The 22,045-nt window shown below is 42.9% G+C and overlaps 1 protein-coding gene across 1 annotated transcript in view; it reads right to left on the bottom strand.

The window, feature by feature from the left end:
- Positions 1 to 20,702, bottom strand: part of IPO11 (importin 11) — a 153,777-nt gene extending 133,075 nt beyond the window's left edge. The window contains exons 1-3 of the mRNA XM_053300790.1: positions 20,343 to 20,702; positions 8,315 to 8,458; positions 3,875 to 3,975 (exon numbers count right to left, since the gene is read on the bottom strand). Coding sequence (XP_053156765.1) covers positions 3,875 to 3,975; positions 8,315 to 8,458; positions 20,343 to 20,345 — 248 coding nt within the window. The 5' untranslated portion in view covers positions 20,346 to 20,702. The remainder of the gene's footprint in view (positions 1 to 3,874; positions 3,976 to 8,314; positions 8,459 to 20,342) is intronic.
- Between the last annotated feature and the right edge of the window lie 1,343 nt (positions 20,703 to 22,045).

Below are 22,045 nucleotides of genomic sequence, written 5' to 3'. Positions count from 1 at the left end.
TATAGGTCTTCTTGTTCCACCGATTCCAAGACCTATGGAAATCCCTGCGTTCACCCCGCTGGTAGTTTTGTTGTTGCTTGTAATAAGGTTGGAATCTGTTCGAATTGTACCTTTGAGTTTGATTCATGAAGGTCCTTGCAGTGGTCCTAAACTTCCTCTATTGCTCCATTGTTTCATCTGTGGCTTCAGCAAAAAGGCCTTTGCCATCAAATGCAAAAGACTCGATGCGGTCACACATGTCTTGAAGTGACGTCGAACGGAGCCAAGCATGTCTTCTCAGCATAATGGCTGACGTAAGCGTTCTGGACTCCGACTCTGCCAGGTGTTTCGTGTTGGCCAGCTGCTGCTGTGTCGTAGTTTGTAGGAAAGTAGCCTCAAACTTTTGTCTGAATTCCTCAGGAGAGAGGTTGGCTCTTTCTTCATACAACCTCTCCCATAAGCAATGCGTGTATTTGGCCAAACAAGCCACATAGTTGGTGCTTTTGATTGAGAGGCAACCCATGGAGTACGCGCGCCTCCCTAAGATGTCCAACTTTCGCCCCTCCTTGTCTGCTGGTGTGGTATGACGTCTCCCTGACTTAGAAGTGGAAGCACAGTCTATAACCAAGGAGTTTGGCACTGTGTGTTTATGAACAGTGTCAGCAGTGACATTGACATTGACATTGTCATTGTCATTGTCAACAGTGACATTGTCAGCTTCCTGGATTCGATACAGCGTTTCTAGTTTCTTTGATGTTGGAGTAGATGTCTGCAATATGTCCCAAGCGGAATGAGCAGCATTTGTAAAGACTGGCAACACTGGAAGATAAACAGGCTGTAGCCCTGGTGTCCTTTTCATGAAATTATAGACAGGATCATCTAGGTCTGTGGGCGTAATTCCAAGCCAAGTACCTCCGCCATTTCAGCCACCTGTTGGTGATATGTCTTCAGTTGCTCATTTGGCAAGACCGATAAGGGAGGAGGGACCTCCAAAGGTAAGTCAGGTAAGGATGGGTCTGGTAATGAGGGTTCAGAGTCACCCCTAGAGGAGTCCGAGTCATCACCTTCATCATCAGAGGAGTCAGAAGCAGGTGGGTAGTCTCTTGATGGATGAGACATAGAGACAGAGGTGGAATGTCCTAGAGTATCAGATCCCCTCGTAGTTGCCGTAGTCCCCAAGGTGGGTTGTGAAGGAGTGTGTGTCTGAATGGTCATCTGAACAGACACGGTCCTCGCAGTAAAAGGCATAGCCGCCTGTACCGCCACAGTTCTTGCCTTTTGGGGTTGTGTCTGGGAGTCACGGGTATGTAATAGCGGTTCCCTCATTGGCGTAACTTGGGTGCCTGTATCACTGCGTTGCTGTCTCTGTAATTGCCATTGTTTAAGTAAGGAGTATTCTTCCAGCGACAGGGCTGTTGGCCTCCATCCCCCCTGGGGAGCAATCCCCCAACATCTGGTGTCTTTGGGATGCCTGGCAGAGGATTGTTATCCTCTATTAGATCTCCATCATCTATGTCCAGTCCTGGGTGTAAAAACCCTTGAAATGTTGAGGTCGAGGGAGCAGTTTCCTCCGAGTGAAGAAGGTGTGTCAGTAATGCATCTTCTTGTATATGGGCGGGGACGTTCACAGCTTCAGAAGCTGTGCCCGATGCCAATGGTGGTCCGATGTCGAAAGGCTCCACATCGACCTTGAGGGCAACCTCTTCTTGTCCATCTATAAATGAGTCATGTTCAGGTAAAGTTGAAACACAGTCTCTCGATGTCAATGTATGGTTCCTCGATGTCGACGCTTGGGTTTTTGATGCCCTGGTGTGTTTTCAGGTTTGTTCCCTCGATGCCAAGCGCCTCTTCAATGTCGATGGATTCGTTCCTAAGATTTGTATCTTATGGGTTGAGGAGAGTGAAGGAGAAAGTTGCGGTGTCAGGGCAGGAGACAGTGACACTGCACAATGTCGTAGGCGAGTTTGCTGCAAACCAGATGGAGACAGAGTGGTCTCTTTCGTCTTCACATGGTGGGTTTTCTTCTTTTTCTTAGGTGGCTCGCCTGTCGATGTTGAGCTTGGCTGGTGTTTAGAGGGTGCGCTTGGCTTCGATGTCGAAAGAGCCTTCGATGCCGAGAATTCCTTCCCCTTCTCCGGGAGTTTAGACTGCACAGCTGAGGCAGTTCCCGGGACTATATTCGAGCCCGAAGTTGTTGGGCACAGGGCATCCTCCATCAGGGCAACCTTTAGACATGCCAATCGATTCTTAAGGGTTTGTTTAGAGAAACCCGCATAGATGTCACAAGTTGTGGCAGTATGCCCTTCTCCCAGGCAGAGGAGACAGAAACTATGCCCGTCCATTGACAGTAGTTTACCGTGGCAGCCCTGGCACCTCTTAAAGGTGGTCTTTTCACGAGTGCCACTCTTGCCACCCTTGGAGCCCTCTCCTCCAACTGAGGAGGCAATAGGTACAGGCTGTTTGCTCATGGGGCAGAGGGTTCCTGAAGGGTAAGGGGAGGAAACGGCAAGCAAGCCGTCGTCGTTTACCGTTCCGTAGTCGCAGCAGGTTCTTTCCTTTTTCTTTATTATTTTTTATTTTTATTATTTATTTTTTTTACTCTGTTCTATGCTTTGATTTTAAGGGTGATCCAGAGAAATTATCAGTCAGTCCAATGAGTCAGTTTTCCTAAAAAGTCAATCCGAAAAAGCTGAGGAGCAGAAAGCTTTCCAAAGTGCCTTAACGCTTTGGCAGTCAGAAAGAAACTGAATAGAGAGACGCCTAACCGCCAATATGAGGCACTACATGCTCACGCAGGGGCAGTTAAAGGCATCGCGAGGAGTTAGCGATGGCTACCCGAAGCTGGTCTGCGCAGGCGCAGAACCCATTTTTATGAGTGCCGTGGAATCACTATCCAGATCCAATAGAAGTCTAACAGAACAGTCATACAAATTAGCATCACAAAACGAATTGTGTGTTCTTTTCATCACCGTCCCCTATTTACTGACCACACAGACATTTTATAGGTTAAGTTATTAAAAAAAGATACCCAAAGACAGACACATCTACTTGTATTATATGCTGTAGAATCATTTTGTCCTATAAAACTCACCAGCTTGAATCTATTGGGCGGGAAAGATGCATAAAAAAGTACACAGGAAAAGTTAATGAAGTATAATTGTTCCTGAAATAGATCTTCAACAATTGTGGCCAGTTGTTTGGCTAGTGCAGTTACTTTCCACAGCCTTGAATTGACAGACATGCATAGGAAAGACAATGACGGAAAGATGTCTTAACCGAAGTTGCTGCTCCCCCTGTCGGTTCACCTCTTAGGCTGTCTGTCACTGCTCATAGCAGAAACTGGCAATAAACATCACTCCCCCATGAAGTGGTTGAGAGCAAGTGAGCCAGAAGTTCAAGTTCCTTACGGGGCATGGCTAATTATTTAACTGACACTGTTGTTCTACTACCATCACACCCAACTTGCAGCCCCAGGTTGTGGCACATTGGCAAGAAAGGGATCCATGTGATGCAGAAAACAACATGGTGTTTTACACAACATGGTTGCTACCCATTACAACAGCAGCAGGGTTTCCCCACCCCGACCAAGCTATGTCCATGTAGACGTGCCTCAAATGTACAGTCTAATAACTTACTCATGCAAATGCTATTTAAAGACTTTCCATCTCCTCACTAGGAAAAATCAAAATTTATTTCAGCTTTCCTTTAAGAAGACATGGTGGGCTGTATGCAAAGGTTTCATTCATCATATGGAAGGAGCTTCCATGAAGGAAGATATCTTCCACTGGAGGAAGGTAAACTTCGGATGCAACCTGTTTTTCCTCCTGCAAGCCAGGAAAAATATTTTGCCCATATATGAAAGTCTGTAAAACAGAGAGAATAAATTCTTCCTTACTGGGGTGCCACACGTCTCCAATAGCGGTCAATTCCATTTTTGAAGTAAAGCACAGCTAACCACCTCACATTCACATCCAAGGTATGATTTGTGAAGATATTCTGTAAGAAAAGTATAGAGTTCAACACAGCACTAGATATATTACTTTTACATTTCATCTGAGAACTTGAAAATGGCACAAAGAACCAAGAATCTGTATAATAATGAAAAGATGTAAAATAATCGAATAAAGCTTTAAGAAACAATACAGGATATAATACAAAGGTTGCCATTTTCTCTTGCCTAATTAAAAGAAAGAAAGAAAGAAAGAAAGAAAGAAAGAAAGAAAGAAAGAAAGAAAGAAAGAAAGAGAAACCCAATCTGCTCTTATTACTTGACACCCAACAGGGCTGGTTTTTAATTTTTATGTTTTAAATATGCAGGTTTATGCTTCTCACTAGCTGGGGGAGGAAAGCACCCAGGACCCTGACACAGGCTGGGAGGAAATGGTGGAGGGTTGGGGGGGGGACATTCTCCCTCCACCTGCCATACCTGTGACTATTGGCACAATGCAAGCAAGGGTAAGAGAGGGCTCACTGCCTCTGTGCCTCATGCCCCATGCACATCACGGAAGCATACTTCACAACTGTCTGTACAAACTGCTGCAGCTGAGGCAAACTAGGGGGAGTAGAGAGAAAAGGACTACAGTTCACAATCTATATCTGTAATGGATATTTCCAAAGCAGGGCAATTGACACATGCCTGCCCCATCCTCATTCAACACTCCTGAGCAGAGCTGAGTCTTCAGATGACCAGAAGCGTATGTGTATGTGTGAGCAATGTTCCCTCCAAGATGTGCGCATGCTCACAAATTTGTTGATGTCCGCTCAGTTAATTTTAGATCCTGCTCAGATTGAATCAGGAAGGCCCCACCCTGAATGCACATGCGCACACACTGTCTTGATACTGCCGCCCAAAACAAAACTCATTACACACACAGATGAAAAAAATTAGAGAGAACAGAGTGTGTGAGTGGAGAGGGGAAGAGACAGCCCCTCCCACCAAATGGCTGGTTTATCGCCATCTTCACCCATGATCCTTGTCAGACATGACACTAACCTAATACTAAAATCACAAACTCAGGATTATTTTTTGAAACTCTTGCCTATCTCAATACTTGAAATCCATCATTTTAATTTCAGGTAATTTGGATTTATTGATCCAAAAGTGAAGGCAAAGTAATATTTGCCTTCTGACTACACTTCAAATGAGCATGACAATGAGACAAAACACCTGCTGTACCACCATAATATCATGACAAGCATTACAAGATGATCCAGGGCAATGTGTCAATGAAGCAGCGGGAGTTATCAGCTAAACTGACAACAGCCACAACCACCAGGAGGAACTTAGACGTTGTGCAAAGCTGCTGTATAGCCTGTGATTTAGCAAAGTCTTTAAAGGGGGCTTTAAAAGGAGTTTAGACAAATTCATGGAGGACATTGTCTATCAATGGCTACTAGTCTGGTGGCTAAAGGCCACCTCCAGGCTCAGAGGCAAGATGCCTCAAAGTACCAGTTGCAGGGGAGCAACAGAGGGCATGTCCTCAACTCTTGCCTGTGGGCTTCTCAGAGGCACCTGGTGGGCCACTGTGTGAAAATAGAGCTGGGGTAGATAGGCCTTGGGCCTGATCCAGCCAGGCTGTTCTTAAAGAACAACAGCATCTGCTTAGGAACCTTATCTAACTTTGCCTGTGTTCCAGTCACCTTCACCCTTACCAAAATTTTATAAACAACATTGCTGGCAGTTAAAGTTGTCTAGGAGCTGAACTTGCTAATTCTAGCTGTATATTCATTACAGCTCAGATTCTTACAAGCTTGTATGGCAAAATGGTTTGCTTTGATGGCCTTACAAGCTGAGTCGTATCAGAATTCTGCAGCATTGGCTCTCAAACTATAAGGTGTGACCACACAAACTAACAAGATATTGTGAAGAGGACCATGGATCTTTTTCTGTATGTATGTACAATGAAGCACTGGTTGACTTAGGAGGACAAGGGAATGCAAGACAACAAAAGAGAGGAAGTCAGTTAATCCATGTGCAACAGGGATTCATGGGAAGACTCGAAACATGGGAAGATTCTTGTACAAGTAATCTAGGCTACCAAATGCAGCAAAAATAAGACAAAAAGACAGAGGGCAGACTTATCAAAGGAGTCTTATATTAAAACCAGCATATTGGTGGCCTGCAAATCTAAAGTTGGGAGCATAGGCATTACATAATGTAATAAGTAAGCTTTGTTAAATGAAGTGCAGTAGAACACCAGTGCATGGAAGTCTGCTCTGAAATTAGTCCAGCATATCTAATGCCCTAGGGCAGGGGTTCTCAAACTTGGGTCCCCAGATTATGTTGGACTACAACTCTCTTTATCTACAGCTGCAATGGCCTTTGATCATTATGACTGGGAAAGATGGGATTCGTAATCCAACCACCTCTAGGGACTTAAGTTTGAGAACTCCTATCTGAGGGCTATCTCTCAAAAGAAAAATAATGAATGTTATCTAGACCTTGGATGGAGCAACATGCTGTTGATGGTAACTCCTTCCATGTGCTACTTCACCTAAGGTTTGCAATACCACCATTTTTTCAATAATTGCAAAGCCAAAGATATGTCTCCCTATGAAAGGTTACATTCTATATTATATGATTTCCACTGATTGCTGCTGCTTCTTCTATACTCCCCTTTATCCTCCTTTTATTCATATTCTCCCTCACAATACTTAGTAACCAAATCAGGTGAGATCATGGTCACTCATTCTAATGAAACTTAACAGAATGAAAAACAACAACATTTATCAGATTATCGTTCTTATATGCGTCACACGTATCTGGTGCGTCACATGTATCTAGTGCATATAATTCTAAATCTTGTCTTTTATATAATTCAATGCTATATCGATATTCCACGCCATTAGGCTAGGCACATCAACAAAACATCTGCCCAAACCCCTTTTCAATCTTGAAAAATGTGGCCCATATCTAATTCTCATTCAGTTAGATAAATTCGCATAAATAGCCCTTCAGGCTGCTCTTAATTAGAAGGGCTAGAAAAACATTTCAAGTTCTTAGGCTCTATGGCAGCTTTGTTAATTGGAATTAAATAAATTCCATTTCTTTGCTGCAAACTACTTTAGTAGAAGTAACTAGACTGGAGAGAATCTATGTGGTCGCTAAGAGTCGACACCAACTTGATGGTCAGGCAGGGCTATCTATCTGATAAATGGTCAGGCAGGGCTGTGTATATGCTATTTATGCAAATCTGAAAAAGCACCAAGTTGGGTTCAAGTCTGTGAAGGCAAAACTCCAAAATTCCAACACTCTGTGCCATGGTTTGAATCCTGCTTGGCCTCTTTGATAAAGTAGGCATAGTCTGAGTTTGAATGGACATAGGTAAAAACATACTGTTTTCGGACTTGATATTAACTGTTTTGATACTAATGAATGAATGATGCTTAAACACCATACAGAGAGAAAGAATATGTCTTTCAGACATATAGAAAGAATATGTCCTTCAATCTCAAGGCCTATAAATGCCTGTGAATAGATGTCAACTAGCCCATGAAGGTAAGGAAAAGAGTGGAAAGAAGAAGGCAAGAGGTTAAGCATCCACCTAACCCTTCTCATCATGGCCACAGACTCAAACCTCACAAAATGCTAGAACCCTTCTCTCCCTTCACTCACTTCCCCACCCATTTTACTTGTTGCAGGCATTTTGCTAGTAATTATTCACAGCAGCTCCAAGAGAGAATACCAAGTAGTTTAGTGCAGATATCCTAAACCCGTATTTTTTTTAAAAATCCAACATATGTAAAAGTCATTTGCAGTTAAGAGCCTGGTCTCCCTTCTATGTGAGGCAAGTCACATCCCCAATCCCCAAAGATCCTGAGACACTAGAACTGGAAGTCTATCAAAACTTAGCTTATTTATTCTTTTAGATAGGGTTCTTTTTTCAGGGGAGGATGCTCAATTATTAAAGGATGAGGCATTTAATCAAAACAGTTAACACCCTTTCAAATCTATTTGTAATCAAAATAAAATGCAAGCCATCAAGACAGTTACATTTCTAGGCCTAAGAAAACAAATGACTGCAAAAGAAGAAAAGTATACACTCACTAGCATCATATCTATATATTATGTGAATTTGTTACCATGCTATATTTTGGCAATACAAAGATCTGCTAGATCAATGAAAAGGAATTAATTGCTACACTAATCATATTTGCAGCACCAGCAAAGCTGGATGCTCATCTCGTTGAAACTCATATACACACAGTCAGGCAATAAGTTCTTTTGCTTTTCATTTCAGGAAGAACTCAGATGGAAAGAAAAAAAGAGAACAATGAAAACTAACAAAATATACTTGAGAAACCTTAACAAGAGTACTTCACTGGTGTAGCTTACCAACAATGCTGAATAGAAACCTGGTTGTGTCTCCCACTGTTTCAGTTGTTCCTCAGCTGGTTTCAGCACAGCAGTATCTTGACTGGTGGCTTGGGTCAAGACCTGAAGAACAATGCTACTGGCACTATTGAGATCCATGAAAATCTGCAAAAGATATTCCAAAAGAAAAGCATTAGGATAAAAAGAGATACACCATTTAGCTATCATACAAGGCACCTGTTATCTGGCAACTTACTCATTTGTTGAATTTAAGAGAATAAGAAGATTCAAGACCTTTAAACGTACAGGAGTAAAAATCTTATTAAGGTCTGGTCACTATTCACAAATTATTGCCTCTGACAAATATAGAAACAAGATATAGGCTTGCTTTCAAATGCAATGCCAAGCCACAGTTCAGCATTACAAATCAAGCCTCAGGCACATTCACTCCCTCCTTATACTCGGCTTCCCTTTTCTGCTTGGGTGCTCCACTTCCCTCCTTCATCTATGATTCCATGGATTATGGTCATGCATCTAATACCAAACTATTGTTTGGAATTACATCTGAACCACACCACTGAGAACAAAAGATGACAAATAGATCTATAACCTGCTTGTTTCCAGGGAGAATTCAAGGTGCTGGTATTGTCCTTTAAGCTCTGAAAGGCTTGGGATTGGGGTTCTTGAAATGTTGCCTTCTCCCCTGCAACTCTGTATTCATCTGCTTTGGGTGCCTGGGCCACCTAAGCTTTGGTAGCATCCATTACAACAGAGGATGCACAACTTTGGCTCTTCAGTTGCTGTTGGACTAAAGCACCCATCATGCCTGACTATTGGCCACTGTAGCTAGGGATGATGGGAGTTGTAATCCCACAAGAGCTGGAGGGCTGAAGTTGTGCACCTCTGCACTAAAAGCAAAGACTGTTAGCGGCGGTGCCAATTCTTTTGGACCTCTCTTTCTATGTAGGTCATGCAAGCCCCTACATCAGGGGTGAGCAAACATGGCCCTCCAGCAGTTGTTGAACTACAACTCCCATCATCCCCAGCCACTATAACTGTGGCTGGGGATTATGGAAGCAGTGGAGGGCCAAGATTGCCCACCCCTGCCCTATATTAAAACAACCTTAAGTGTCGGGTGAAAACATGCCTTTTTAGGAAAGTTTTCGATATATGAATTTCATGCTGCTGATAAAATATGTCCCTAGCTACTATTTGGTCTTTTAATAATGTTGCTTCTTCCTCTTTTTACGGATGGTTTTAATAACAGTAGCTTTGGTTCTGTTTGAGAAAAACAGGATATTTTTTATTTAGGAAATGAAATAAATACTGATATAGATTTGATACCTTTTAGGGACAGAATAAGACTGCAATCTAATCCAACAAGTTTTCCTTTATACCAAGAACCTTACAAAAATGATACCTCCTGCAAAATTATTTCTTTCTAATCGTCATTTTCTAAAGCACAAAGCCAATGTGAACTAAAAGCAGCTATCTCAATGGCAAACACAACAAAGACAATGTAAGGAAAACATTTACATAATCATAATACCAGACGTTTCCCCTGTTCCAATTTATATAGATTTAAAGGAAACTAATTCCTTTTACACAGACAATTTCTCTACCCTTAATCTATTTACAGAATTATATGCATGTTTAAACAAAAACCTGAACTGCAGAAAGTCTAGCATTAAACACACAGAAGACAAAAATTTCCAGGCATATTTGCATGCATTATGCATTTGTTTCAGCGCACAAAAAAGCAATTCTGCTGAACAGAGAATCCTAATTAGCTATTTTTCTCAGAACATAAATGTGTTCTCAAAAGTCTCCCCCTTTTAAAGTGTGAATTATAATGACCCTGCTCTCTGATTAAAAACAAAATAGAAGTAACAGAAGTTCAGTGTTTTATTAGTGTGATTGACAAAATACAACTTTTGCAAATTTAAGGAAGGGTTAGTAGAATTAAAATATAGTTAGGTCGTAAACAAAACTGGCCCCTGTCAAGCTCACAAGGTACATAACAGGCGAACATGTATGAATCTGCCTAACCCATTACCTCATGTGGTGAAGCCACTCTCCATGTTGCTACACCCTCAGAGATGAGGTTGGTGGTTACATAGGAAACTACCTTATACCAAGTTAGATCATTGGTCCATCTAGTTTAGTCAGGGGCGTAACAAGGCTGGAGTGGGCCCAGAGACAAAATTTTAAAATGGGCCCCTCGGTGATACACACACACACTTCACAATATATAGTCATGTGACTTGCCTCTGGGGGGGGCCTCGAGGCATGGGGGCCCCCAGGCAGCCGCCTCCCCTTGCCTAATAGTAGTTATGCCCGAGTTTAGTATTGTCTGCATTGACTGGCAGCAGCTTCTCCAAGGCTACAGGCACCATAGCTCAGTGGAAGAGCACATGCAGAAGATTCCAGGTTCACTCTGTGGCATCCCCAGATTGGGTTGCGAGTCTTTCCCAACCCTTCCTGGAGATGCCAGGGAGTGAACCTGGAATCTTCTGCATGCGCTCTTCTACTGAGCTATGGTGCAGTGATTGGCTAGTAAACACTGTCAGTCAAAAAGAATTTAAACTTAGGAACCTCCTCTGGAGAAAATTCCTAAGGGAGGGGCTTTGGAATGGAGTGGACAGGTAGCTATCAAATTCAGTTGGAGTTAACTGACAAGTTCAGATAAGGGTGGTTAGGACTAGAGATAAGATATCTGGTTAGGGTCTCTAGGAAAGGACTGAGGGTGGAAATGGGAGGTTGGTGGGTAGGTTTTAGGGATGTGCACAGAACCACTGGCTCGAAGGGGTGTGGGGTAGGACTTTAAGGGCAGGGGAGGGTGCACTTACCCCTCCCCCTGCTTTCCCCCCACCGATGCTGGAGTCCTGTAAAATCTTTCGGGGAGGCAATGTACCTCCCTTCCCCTCTTCAGCCAGAAGTACCGGGTAGTACGTGTGTGCACATGCTGCAATCGTGCAAGCCCGTCTGACATGCGCGAGTGCACGCATATGTGCACATGCGCCTAGTACTTCCGGCCAAAGAGGGGAAAGGGCGGCAGGGAGGTACACTGCCACCCCGAAAGATTTTACAGGACTCTAGTGCCAGCGGGGGGTGGGGGAGCTGGGGGAGGGTTAAGTGCCCCCTCCCCCACTCTTAAAGTCCTACCACACACAGCCAAACGTTCAAACCGGCCACTGTTCAAAGCTGTTCGGAGGCCCGTAAAATGGCCTCCAAACAGGTTCATGCACATCCCTAGTAGGTTTTGCACACCAGGCATAACATCTGTAAAGCAAGCTTGACTATCAAATGTAAATGCTGGGAATATATGGTTGTTTGCACAGGATAAGGTGCTGAAAATCTAAAGAAACTTATTATTTCTAAATACAGGCAAACGTTATATGCAGGTTCAACTCTCGTAGTTCCACATGCCCATGGTCGGGGGAATAGGCACCCAGCCTCAGCATTAGAAGGGGAGGAAGAACCTCTGGAACTCATGTATCTGCAGATTGGGGATGGCGGCGAAACCTTTTAGAATGGATGCAGAGGCAGCCACAGAGGCTGGGATGGCGATAGAGGCAGCAGCGGGTAGGGATGTGCATCGAACTGGCTAGCCTGGTTTGGTCCAGCACCCCCTCGAACCCCCCAGTTCAGTCCAGTCCGTGTGTGTGTGTATGTGTTCACAATCTTGATTTTGTAAAAATAAACAAACAAACTTTAAGCCGGTTCCATGCACATCCCTACCCGCTGCTGCCTCTGTCGCCATCCCTGCTTCTGTGGCCAACTCTGCAGCCAGTCCTGCAGCACAGCGGCAGTTCTAAAAGGTTTCGCCGCCATCCCCAATCCACGGATACATGAGTTCCAGAGGTTCAGCAGAGAGGCCTGAAATGGGGTGCAGACTGGCCCACGTGGTCATTTGGGAGGGAAGAGTCCCTGCTGCTGCCTCCATCATCCCGGAGATGGCAGAGGCAGCAGAGGGGACTCCTTCTCCCTCCCCACCTCATTCCCAAATGAGCACATGGGCCAGTCTCTGCCCCATTTTGAGCGCACGCATGTGTGCAGAGAGGCCCCAAATAGGCTGCAGACCAGCCTGTGTGGTCATTTGGAAGGGACAGGCAGTAACCGCTGCTGCGGCTGCCTCTGCAGTCATCCCCACTGCACAGTGGCAGTTCTAAAAGGTACCGCCGCCACCCCTGGGAACCTAACCCCCCAATCCCCATTGTCCCAATGGATTAATATTCATGGATTCCATATCCACAGTTTTAGAGAGGAACGGAACCCCCTGCCCTCGGATAGCAAGGTTTTCTGTAGTCACCTCAGTAACTTGAAAGTAAAGCCTTTGTTGGTGTACTGACACAATATTACAGAAGTACCCGAGTTTGAATAAATGTTCAAAATATAAGAAGTTGTGTACAGACTTGCCAGTTCTAAGGTTGTCACTTTGTCTCAGAAACCATTATGCATTACACTACCTACATTGTAGTGAATAAGAAATCAATGAAGTTATTGTACAAGAATAAAGTTTAATTTTGGTTTACAATTTTAAACTGTTTCAAGTGAGTACTTCTCCCCATGCTACCCTCAGACACAAAACCAAAGGCTGTGTTTGAAACCCAGCTAAAATGAAAAGTTGGTGGTGGCAGCGTAAGGAGAAAAATAGGTTTAAAAAACAATGGTCACAAACTTATTCTTTATTTTAACATCTATATTTTACACACCAATTTCCAAGACCAAACCATGGATCATGACATATGGTCCTATCCACCTAGTAGAATATCTTTACAATGTTCACATGTAGTTTCCGATACAAATGCAGACCAAGGCATTATGCAGGAGTAAGACTTGCCCCCAGGCTGTGGAACGGCTTCTCTCGGAAAGTACATTTGGCGTCATTACTGTTTGTATTTAAACAGAAACAGAAGACCATCTTATTTACTTGGGCCTTTTCAATCAACTCTGAGTCTGTTTTTAAACCTCTCTTTTAGTTGTTTGGCCTGCTGCTCTGGGTATATTTGTTGTTACTGTTATTTAATGCTGTGATTTTATGTATGACTGTTGCTAGCTGCTTTGAGCTCCTTTGGGAGGTATTAGTGTGACATAAGAGTTTTTATAAATCAATAAATCTGCCAAGCGAACTGCCAGGAAATGTCTTGCACGCTTTCTCACACCTCCCTACTGCAGCAGGGGTGGGGGGATTAAAACATTCAGCTTCTGTAATGATCAACTGAAATTGTTTACAAATGATAATCTGGATTGTTATAAAGGTTCAGATCCTACAAGAGCTCTCCTACAAGAGCTGGGGTAGCGTGGTGGTTAGAAGACTGAGCAACAAATCAGAAAGTCTCCAGCCTGAATCTCACCTCTGCCATAAACTCACTAGGCAAACCATGCACTCTTCGCTTCAGCTTCTCCCAAAATTAATTAATTAAAGAAACAAACACATTTGTCAACCACTCAAAGCTCATGTCTCTGGGCAGCTTACAATAAAAACAGTACAAATCAAAACAATTAACATATTAAAACAATTTACAATTTAGCACAACGTTAGAACTGTTAAAAACTATTAAAAACTGTAAATCTGATTAAAAGCCTAGGTGAACAGATGTTAAAAACTGCCTTTCTAAAGGTTGTCAGAGATGGGGAGGCTCTTATTTCAACAGGGAGCACATTCCAAAGCCAGGGCAGCAATGGAGAAGGCCCATCCCTGAGTAGCCACTAGAAGAGCCAGTTGCAACTGTAGAAAGGAGAGCTGGTCCTGGGATAGCAAGCATGACTTGTCCTCCTAGCTAAGCAGGGTCTGCCCTGGTTGCATATGAATGGAAGACCACATGTGAGCACTGTAAGATATTCCCCTCAGGGGATGGAGCACTCTGGGAAGAGCAGAAGGTTCCAAGTTCCCTCCCTGGCTTCTCCAAGATAGGGCTGAGAGAGATTCCTGCCTGCAACCTTGGAGAAGCTGCTGCCAATCTGTGAAGACAATACTGAGCTAGATAGACCAATGGTCTGACTCAGTATATGACAGCTTCCTGTGTTCCTATGTTCCTAGATGAACCTCTCCAGGTGATCTCAAAAGGTGGTGGGGGATCATGGCAAAGAAGACATTATCTTAAATACCCAGGGCCTAAGCTGTTTAGGGCTTTATAGGTTACTAGTATGTTTAAGCCCGTTATAATAACGGGCACTAGCCTTTTTTCCCCCTTTAAGTCTTTTTCATCTCTTTTACTTTTTTAAAAAATCTGTCTGTCTGCTTCTTTCTCTCTCTGACTCTTCCTCTTTTTCTCTTTGTTTTTGTTTTCCTGCACCATTTCCCCCCCTCTTCCCTCTCCCTTGTTCCTTTTTTGAAGTGCTGCCTCTACACTCTTTGCCGCCTCTGACTCCCAGCGGCTCTCGCAGCCGCTTTGCAGCTCCGTTCAACGTTTTGTAAAATGCCGTTTTGAAGTGCTGCCTCTACAGTCTTCGCGGCGGTCCTGGAGCCGGCGCCGCCTCTGACTTCCAGTGGCTCTCGTAGCCGCTTGCTTGCTCCCTTGTGTCGCCCACTCTCCAGAGAGGAGAGATGGTTGCTGACCTTTTCGTTCTCTGTGTCTGCTCTTCCTCCTCCTCCTCCTCCTCGGGCTGGCGCACCTTCTCATTCTGCAACCCGATCCCCCACTCCCGCCCACGCTCTCTCCCTCCCTCAAGCCAGTTTTCGAGGAGAGAAGGAACTTTCTCTCCATCTTTTCCTCTGTCTCTCTGACAGAGAGGAAGGGGCAACGGCAAGGTATTCTTCAGCACCTCCTTGAACTCTCGCTTGATCCTCTGCACCGCGATGTTGGCCATCTCCGCAGCAGGCTCCCACGACCCGCACAACCCCCAGGGTGCTGCAGCCAATTCTCAGCCGAGCTGGGCCGAGCACTGCCACCCGTCACCGCCACCCCCGCTCCCGCTGGTTAATCCCCAGCCCTTCCTAATCGGCGCCTCCGCCAAGCATGCACGTTGTAACATGCGGAGCTTGCCTGGCCCTCCGCTTCCTTGTTCCCTCCGCTTCCTTGTTCTGCCAGGCCAGAAAGCAGCGACCTCTCTGGGCAATGGAAGGGAAGCTCGCCGGGCAGAGTCACAAACATGGCCGCCTGTTCCCTTTGTCCGTTTCTGACTCGGCCGTTCTGTGCACGCGCTCCGCGCATGCGTAGAACAGCTGAGGGAGGCACGGACACACGCTTGGTTGTCCACGGACGGACACCAAGCCTTTTATTAGAGAGGATAACCAGCACCTTGTATTTTGCCCAGAAACTTATTGATTGCCAGCGAAGCTCTTTCAACACAGGAGTAATATGGACCCTCCGAGATGACCCAGAGACCAACCTGGCTGCCCCATTCTGTACCAACTGCAGTTTCCGGACTACATACAAAAGTAGCCCCACATAGAGCACATTGCAGTCTGTCTTGAGGTTACGAGCATACGTACCACTGTTCTGAGGTCATTTATCTGAAGAAATCAACGCAGCTGGCGTATCAGCCAAAGCTGATAAAAAGCACCTCTGGCCATCACCTCAACCTGGGACACGAGGGAGAGGTTATGATCCAAACTGGAGAAGAGCCAGGCTTCCAGTTCAAAGTATCATCACAACTCAGCTTCAGAGTAGCATTCTGAATGCATACAATTAAGTCTCTCAAGCTAGGGGAGGCACAAGCTTTCCAAGCATTCCATCTAAATACTGAACCAAAAGGCAGAGTAAGGACCTCCTGTCCCATCTTTCCTTTGTAGGAAACCACAGTAACTGAAGACCTTCTAAGACTAAGTTACCACCTTAGGTGGAGAGGCCATAAAACAAAACTTCACTTTTTTCCAGGAAATTTCTGCTTCCCTGGGGTCCTTTCCTTGAGGAACACTATGCACAAAGTGGCTTCTCCTGCTTTTCTGTTTACCTACATTCTGCTGTGCCTGGAGTGAAAACAAACACCACTAGCTGTGTTTCTTTTCTGCTCATATACTAGATGGAGGCACGTTGTAAACATTGAAAAACCCTGGACTAGGGAAACCTAAATGAAAGGCAATATACATGAGAGTCATATGAATGAGTTGTTATGAACGTTGGCAAAGACTCTGATCAAACACTCTCTCTCCTCCCTTCCTCATGTGCTTCACTTCAAATATTTATTTAGCACAACTCAAAGTTTGCCATTACTCCAAACCAAGATTGTGAACCAACTTCAAACTGTGCTTTAAAATCTTTGTTTGGAGGACAAGCACAAACTGAAGTTTGCCTGTTCAGATGTAACAGCAAACTATGGTCTGTGCTAAAGAGAATGTAAATTTTTAAATTAGAGTTGTATGTGGGGAGAGGGGAGCACACATGGGCACACACTTTGTTCTCATAGCATCAAGTCTAATTAATCAACTGAATTCTCTGCCATGGTATGTAGTGATGGTCATCAGCTTGGCCATCAATCAATGGCTACTAGTCTTGATGGCTACAAGCTACTTCCAGGTTCAGAGGTAGGACAACTAACAGCAGCAGCAAGAGAGAGGACATGCCTTCATCTCCTGCTTGTGGGCCTCCCAGAGGCAACTGGTGGGTCACTGCAGGAAATAGGATCTGGATTAGATAGGCCTTGGGCCTGATCCAGCAAGGCTCTTCTTATTTGTTATGTAAGCCATGGTTTAGCATTACATGTGAAGCAGCTCAAAGACTTTCACTTACTCTGTTCATACAGAGCAAAACAGAAAATTTATTGCATTTCAATACAAGTAACAGCCCCTGCCCTCCCCCAATACACACACAGAGGGTTCCCCCCCTCCATAATAAAGGTTACTAGAAATCACTGGTCAGTATTCCAATATAGTTAAAGGCTACCAAATATTACATTATGTTACTTTCAAGCTTAAGTAATAACTTGCACTCTTTCTACAAATAAAAACTTTTTGTTCTCAAAATGCATAGTCCACAAAAGCTTCCCTGAGGAGTTAGGGACATAGGAAGCTTCCATATACTGAGTCAGACCATAGGTCCATCTAGCTCAGAATTGTCTACACAGACCGGCAACGGCTTCTCCAAGGTTGCAGGCAGGAATCTCTCTCAGCCCTATCTTGGAGACGCCAGGGAGGGAACTTGGAACCTAGATGCTCTTCCCAGAGCAGCTCCATCCCCAAAGGGGAATATCTTACAGTTACAAAGCAGATCAAAATCTCAGGTTGCATGTGTGCACCGGGGCTTTTTTAAAGCCAAATTTTGGGTTACAGCCCATCTGACTCACGAGTATACCCCTGAGGTTCTGGCCACACCTTATAGGTCAGAAATACATAATGGCATACATATAACTGACGCTATCCTAACTGGGCTGAAGCAGAGGAGAAAACCTTCTCTTAGGTCTTCAGACTTGAGATCAGAATAAGATATACAATTTGGTTACAACCATTTAGTACAACTCTGTATCCTGAAACATAGTTAACAATCACTTTGTCTGCAATAAAAGCACTACAAAAATATACTAGGAGCACCCTGCTTTGGTAAGCATGCATGCATGTATATTTGGCTAGTTTTTAAACAAATTACCACCAGCTCAACACACAAGATCATTAATGGAATAACGTGTAAATGTACAGGTGAAACTCGGAAAATTAGAATATCGTGCAAAAGTCCATTAATTTCAGTAATGCAAATTAAAACGTGAAACTGATATATGAGACAGACGCATTACATGCAAAGCGAGATAAGTCAAGCCTTAATTTGTTATAATTGTGATGATCATGGTGTACAGCTCATGAAAACCCCAAATCCACAATCTCAGAAAATTAGAATATTACATGGAACCAAGAAAACAAGGATTGAAGAATAGAACATTATCGGACCTCTGAAAAGTATACAGTGTACTGTGCTTGATTGGCCAGCAAACTCGCCTGACCTGACCCCATAGAGAATCTATGGGGCATTGCCAAGAGAAAGATGAGAGACATGAGACCAAACAATGCAGAATTGCTGAAGGCAGCTAATGAAGCATCCTGGTCTTCCATAATACCTCATCAGTGCCACAGGCTGATAGCATCCATGCCACGCCGCATTGAGGCAGTAATTGCTACAAAAGGGGCCCAAACCAAGTACTGAATACATATGCACACTTATACTTTTCAGAGGTCCGATATTGTTCTATTCTTCAATCCTTGTCTTCTTGGTTCCATGTAATATTCTAATTTTCTGAGATTGTGGATTTGGGGTTTTCATGAGCTGTGCACCATGATCATCACAATTATAACAAATTAAGGCTTGACTTATCTCGCTTTGCATGTAATGCATCTGTCTCATATATCAGTTTCACCTTTTAATTTGCATTACTGAAATTAATGGACTTTTGCACGATATTCTAATTTTCCAAGTTTCACCTGTAATTGCTAGATTATTAATAGTTATAACAGGATCCCCAGTTTATTTTGAATGTGTATTATGGAAACTCTGTGCCACTGCCTATATTGAACATGGTGAGCTCCTGCAATATATTTGAAAATCCAAAGTACCAGCGTAACTCAGTCACAGAGTGGTATCAAGCACATATACGCCTCAATCAGGCCTCTTGTGCAAACAAGAACTCCATTTAGCACACGTCTCGCATATTTAAATACTGGCTCCTCATTAACAGCAGTATTGGGAAGAATACAATGTAAGCATCTCCAGTTTATCACATGTAAACAACTGCCTCTGATATATTAAAATATAATAATGGGAGCCCACATTAGACAGGAGCTCCAGGCACATAACAGAGTGCCTTCAGAGTTCTCAATTATGTGATTATTCTGTAACCCTGCATGGACTTACACTTGCCTAATCATGTTTACCGTGATTTGCATGTAATTGTATGCAGGAAAGAAGTCTCCAGGATTATGAGGCATGAAATAATTTAATAAGGAGTTGCTCAGTTCAAATGCTAAGCCCTTCTTATTACACAATAACAAAACTATAACACTGGAATAAAAACAAAACAAATTACTGTCATCATAGGGGTACCTCAACATAAACTTAAAAGATAACAAAACACAATAACATTACAGTACTCAAGTAAGAAAAAAATTTCTGAAGTTGGCGGATGAAGGGAAAATAGCATATTTAGAGGAAGCAGCTTTTGAACTATGCGGGGTGTGTGGGGGGTGAAATTCCACTGAAATGAAAGACTAAATTCCCAGCATAGAAGGATAAATATTTATATCCCATCTGGTATGTTAAACTCAATAATTATAAAAATAATAAGCATCTTATACAAACTTATTAGATTTTTTAAAATCTAGCCACTTATTTACATTACTTTTGTTTATATTAACATTAAAACAAAAAAAGATTATTTGAAAAATGCTAAGCTTCCAGTGTTTTTTTAAAAAATCTGGATTGCACTTATAGTGTCATGGAGGCTTTATACTCAAATAGAGCTCTCTTGAAGTATAATTGGACTTATAATAAAATCTCCCAGTCTCTAAAAATGATAAAAGTATGCAAATTTCTCATTAATAAATACTTTTAGTGTTGCACATATGGCTTAATGGTAGAAGATTTCTACTGAAATAAGCACTACTCCAGAAACAGTTTGTAACTACCTATTTATATAAAAATGAATACTCGACCTGAATTGTAGTATAATTCTAATATGGCCAGCCAAGAGTAATTGAACAAAGGATTAATGTTTGATGAATTGAGCATTATACATATTAGATTATTATATTATCTAGCAGCTAAATAATAACAGTACTTCTATTCATATTTCTGTACATTATTTCTCTTTCATGTTTGCAAGTTGCCTGTTGTCCTTGCATTTGTCCCATAATCATTTTTCAAGCCATGTACTGGCTTGTTAATAAAAAGCTTAATAAATTAATCTTTTTTATTTGTAGGCTTATAACTAAAGGAACAGACATATCATGAATATAAAACTATTATAGCAAATACCAATTAAAAAGCCTACATAATCCACAGTGGAATAGTTTCATTTTAAAGCATCATTTATATCAAGTCCTACAAAAATCTGTAACAACTCTGCACACTGAAAAGGCAACTGACTATCCCTCCACCGCAACATAATTTATTATTATTCTCACCATCCAGGTCCATTCACATAGATGCCATATATTATCAGTCCCGCTCACATATATGCCATCATGAACCAGTGGATAATGCCAGCCTTGGACAAAGAGACCAGCAGCAGTGCAACTTGCAATTCACCCAGGCAAACACTCAAGCAGCAAACTGTACCTGCCTCACACAGATCTCTCTTTCTCCAGCTTTCCATGGAGAGCCATGCATACAAGTTCTCCATAGTTGCTGAGATGACCAAAAGATTCTAACGGCTGTGCATAAAAGGCTCGTCACAGAATGTTAACAAATAGTACAGCTTCTTTGGAAGAGGAAAGGTTTATTTGACAGAGGAAATCTCGTATGGGCCTAGCAACAGGTAGTGAGTTGAGTGTAATTAGCAGAAACGGCTGAAGAACAAATATATTAGCTGACTAGTATTACCCTAGTTCAGGGCTGCACTCCCATCATCCCCAGCCACAGTGGCCAATAGTCAGGGATGATGGGAGTTGTAGTTCATCTGCAGAAAGGCCTAAGTTGTGCAACCTTGCTGCAGTGCAACAAGAGAAGTTGTACATGCTTAAGAAGTTTGCAGTGCAGCATAAAGTTGTGGCGCTCTATGACGTTGTGCAACCACTAGTGGAAGATCTTCTCTGGGACATATACAAAGTTCCACTACAACGTTGTGCAACGTTGTACAACACAACATGCAACCTGTTGTACAATCTGTCCATATCTTCTACTAGTACAAAGACCAGTCTGGAACAGACATTCCTTTCTTTGCACAACATCCTTGCTCTGCATCCTTGTGCTGGTGCATCACTAGTCTGGATTCAGGCCAAAGACTATGAAATAGTTGTTGTACACTGCCCAGAGCCTTTTGATGGGGTGGTTTATAAATGTAATAAATAAATAAATAAATAAATAAATGTAAGGTTATGGGGTAGGAAGCAGAATTGGATGAAGGCCCAGAAGTGGACTCAGAGTCAGGGTAATTAAGAATAGAACAGGATGAGACATCATATGATTTTTTTTAATGAGAAAAGTAAAATGTACAAATGGATTTTAAAATCACCCAAGTTCCACTTCTTGAATAGAAGAATTTGTGTAGGGTGCAAGTGTGTTTTAAATCAGCTATTGAGTTAAAAATAGAAGTTAAAGTGGCCTTACATTTCAACCAATACATCTTGCCCTTTCCTGGCACAAGATCACATTGACAAAAAGGAATCGGAACAATCTTCTGCAAAAGGAAAGTGTCTCTTCTCTGCACATCAGAAAAAGAGGATTTTACACAAGTCAGTCTAGAGAAGACTGAAGTCTACATGCAACACATTCATAAATTTCTAGTTCTGCTGCAACAGAAAAGTAGAAACGAGGTGGCTTGATTTAAAACTGCAGAAATTCATGTGTGCTCCCTAGTGGGCAGCCCTGGAAGCATCACAAAGCAAGTGATCATCCCTCCTCCTAAATGGCCTGGATAGACTGGATGAAAGAAGGGTAATCTTATGTGTCCTGGATGTGGCTCTGGCTGTCAAGAAACTGACATGTAGTTTCTGGATACTACCGACGTATCAAGCCTGTAAGTTTCTCATTCTGACGTAAAGTGTTAGAGTAGAACAGCTTCCAAAATAATGTACTCAGTGGCATGGAGGCAGAAACTCGAGAAGCAGGTACATGCGGGATAAATTGGAAGAACAAGTATATGGAGCTAAATTGGAAGAAACTGCAA

This window comes from Hemicordylus capensis, chromosome 2 (assembly GCF_027244095.1).
Source record: "Hemicordylus capensis ecotype Gifberg chromosome 2, rHemCap1.1.pri, whole genome shotgun sequence".
NCBI lineage: Eukaryota > Metazoa > Chordata > Lepidosauria > Squamata > Cordylidae > Hemicordylus > Hemicordylus capensis.
Note: the sequence above shows the minus strand (reverse complement) of the source record. Positions and strands in the feature narration are given on the sequence as shown.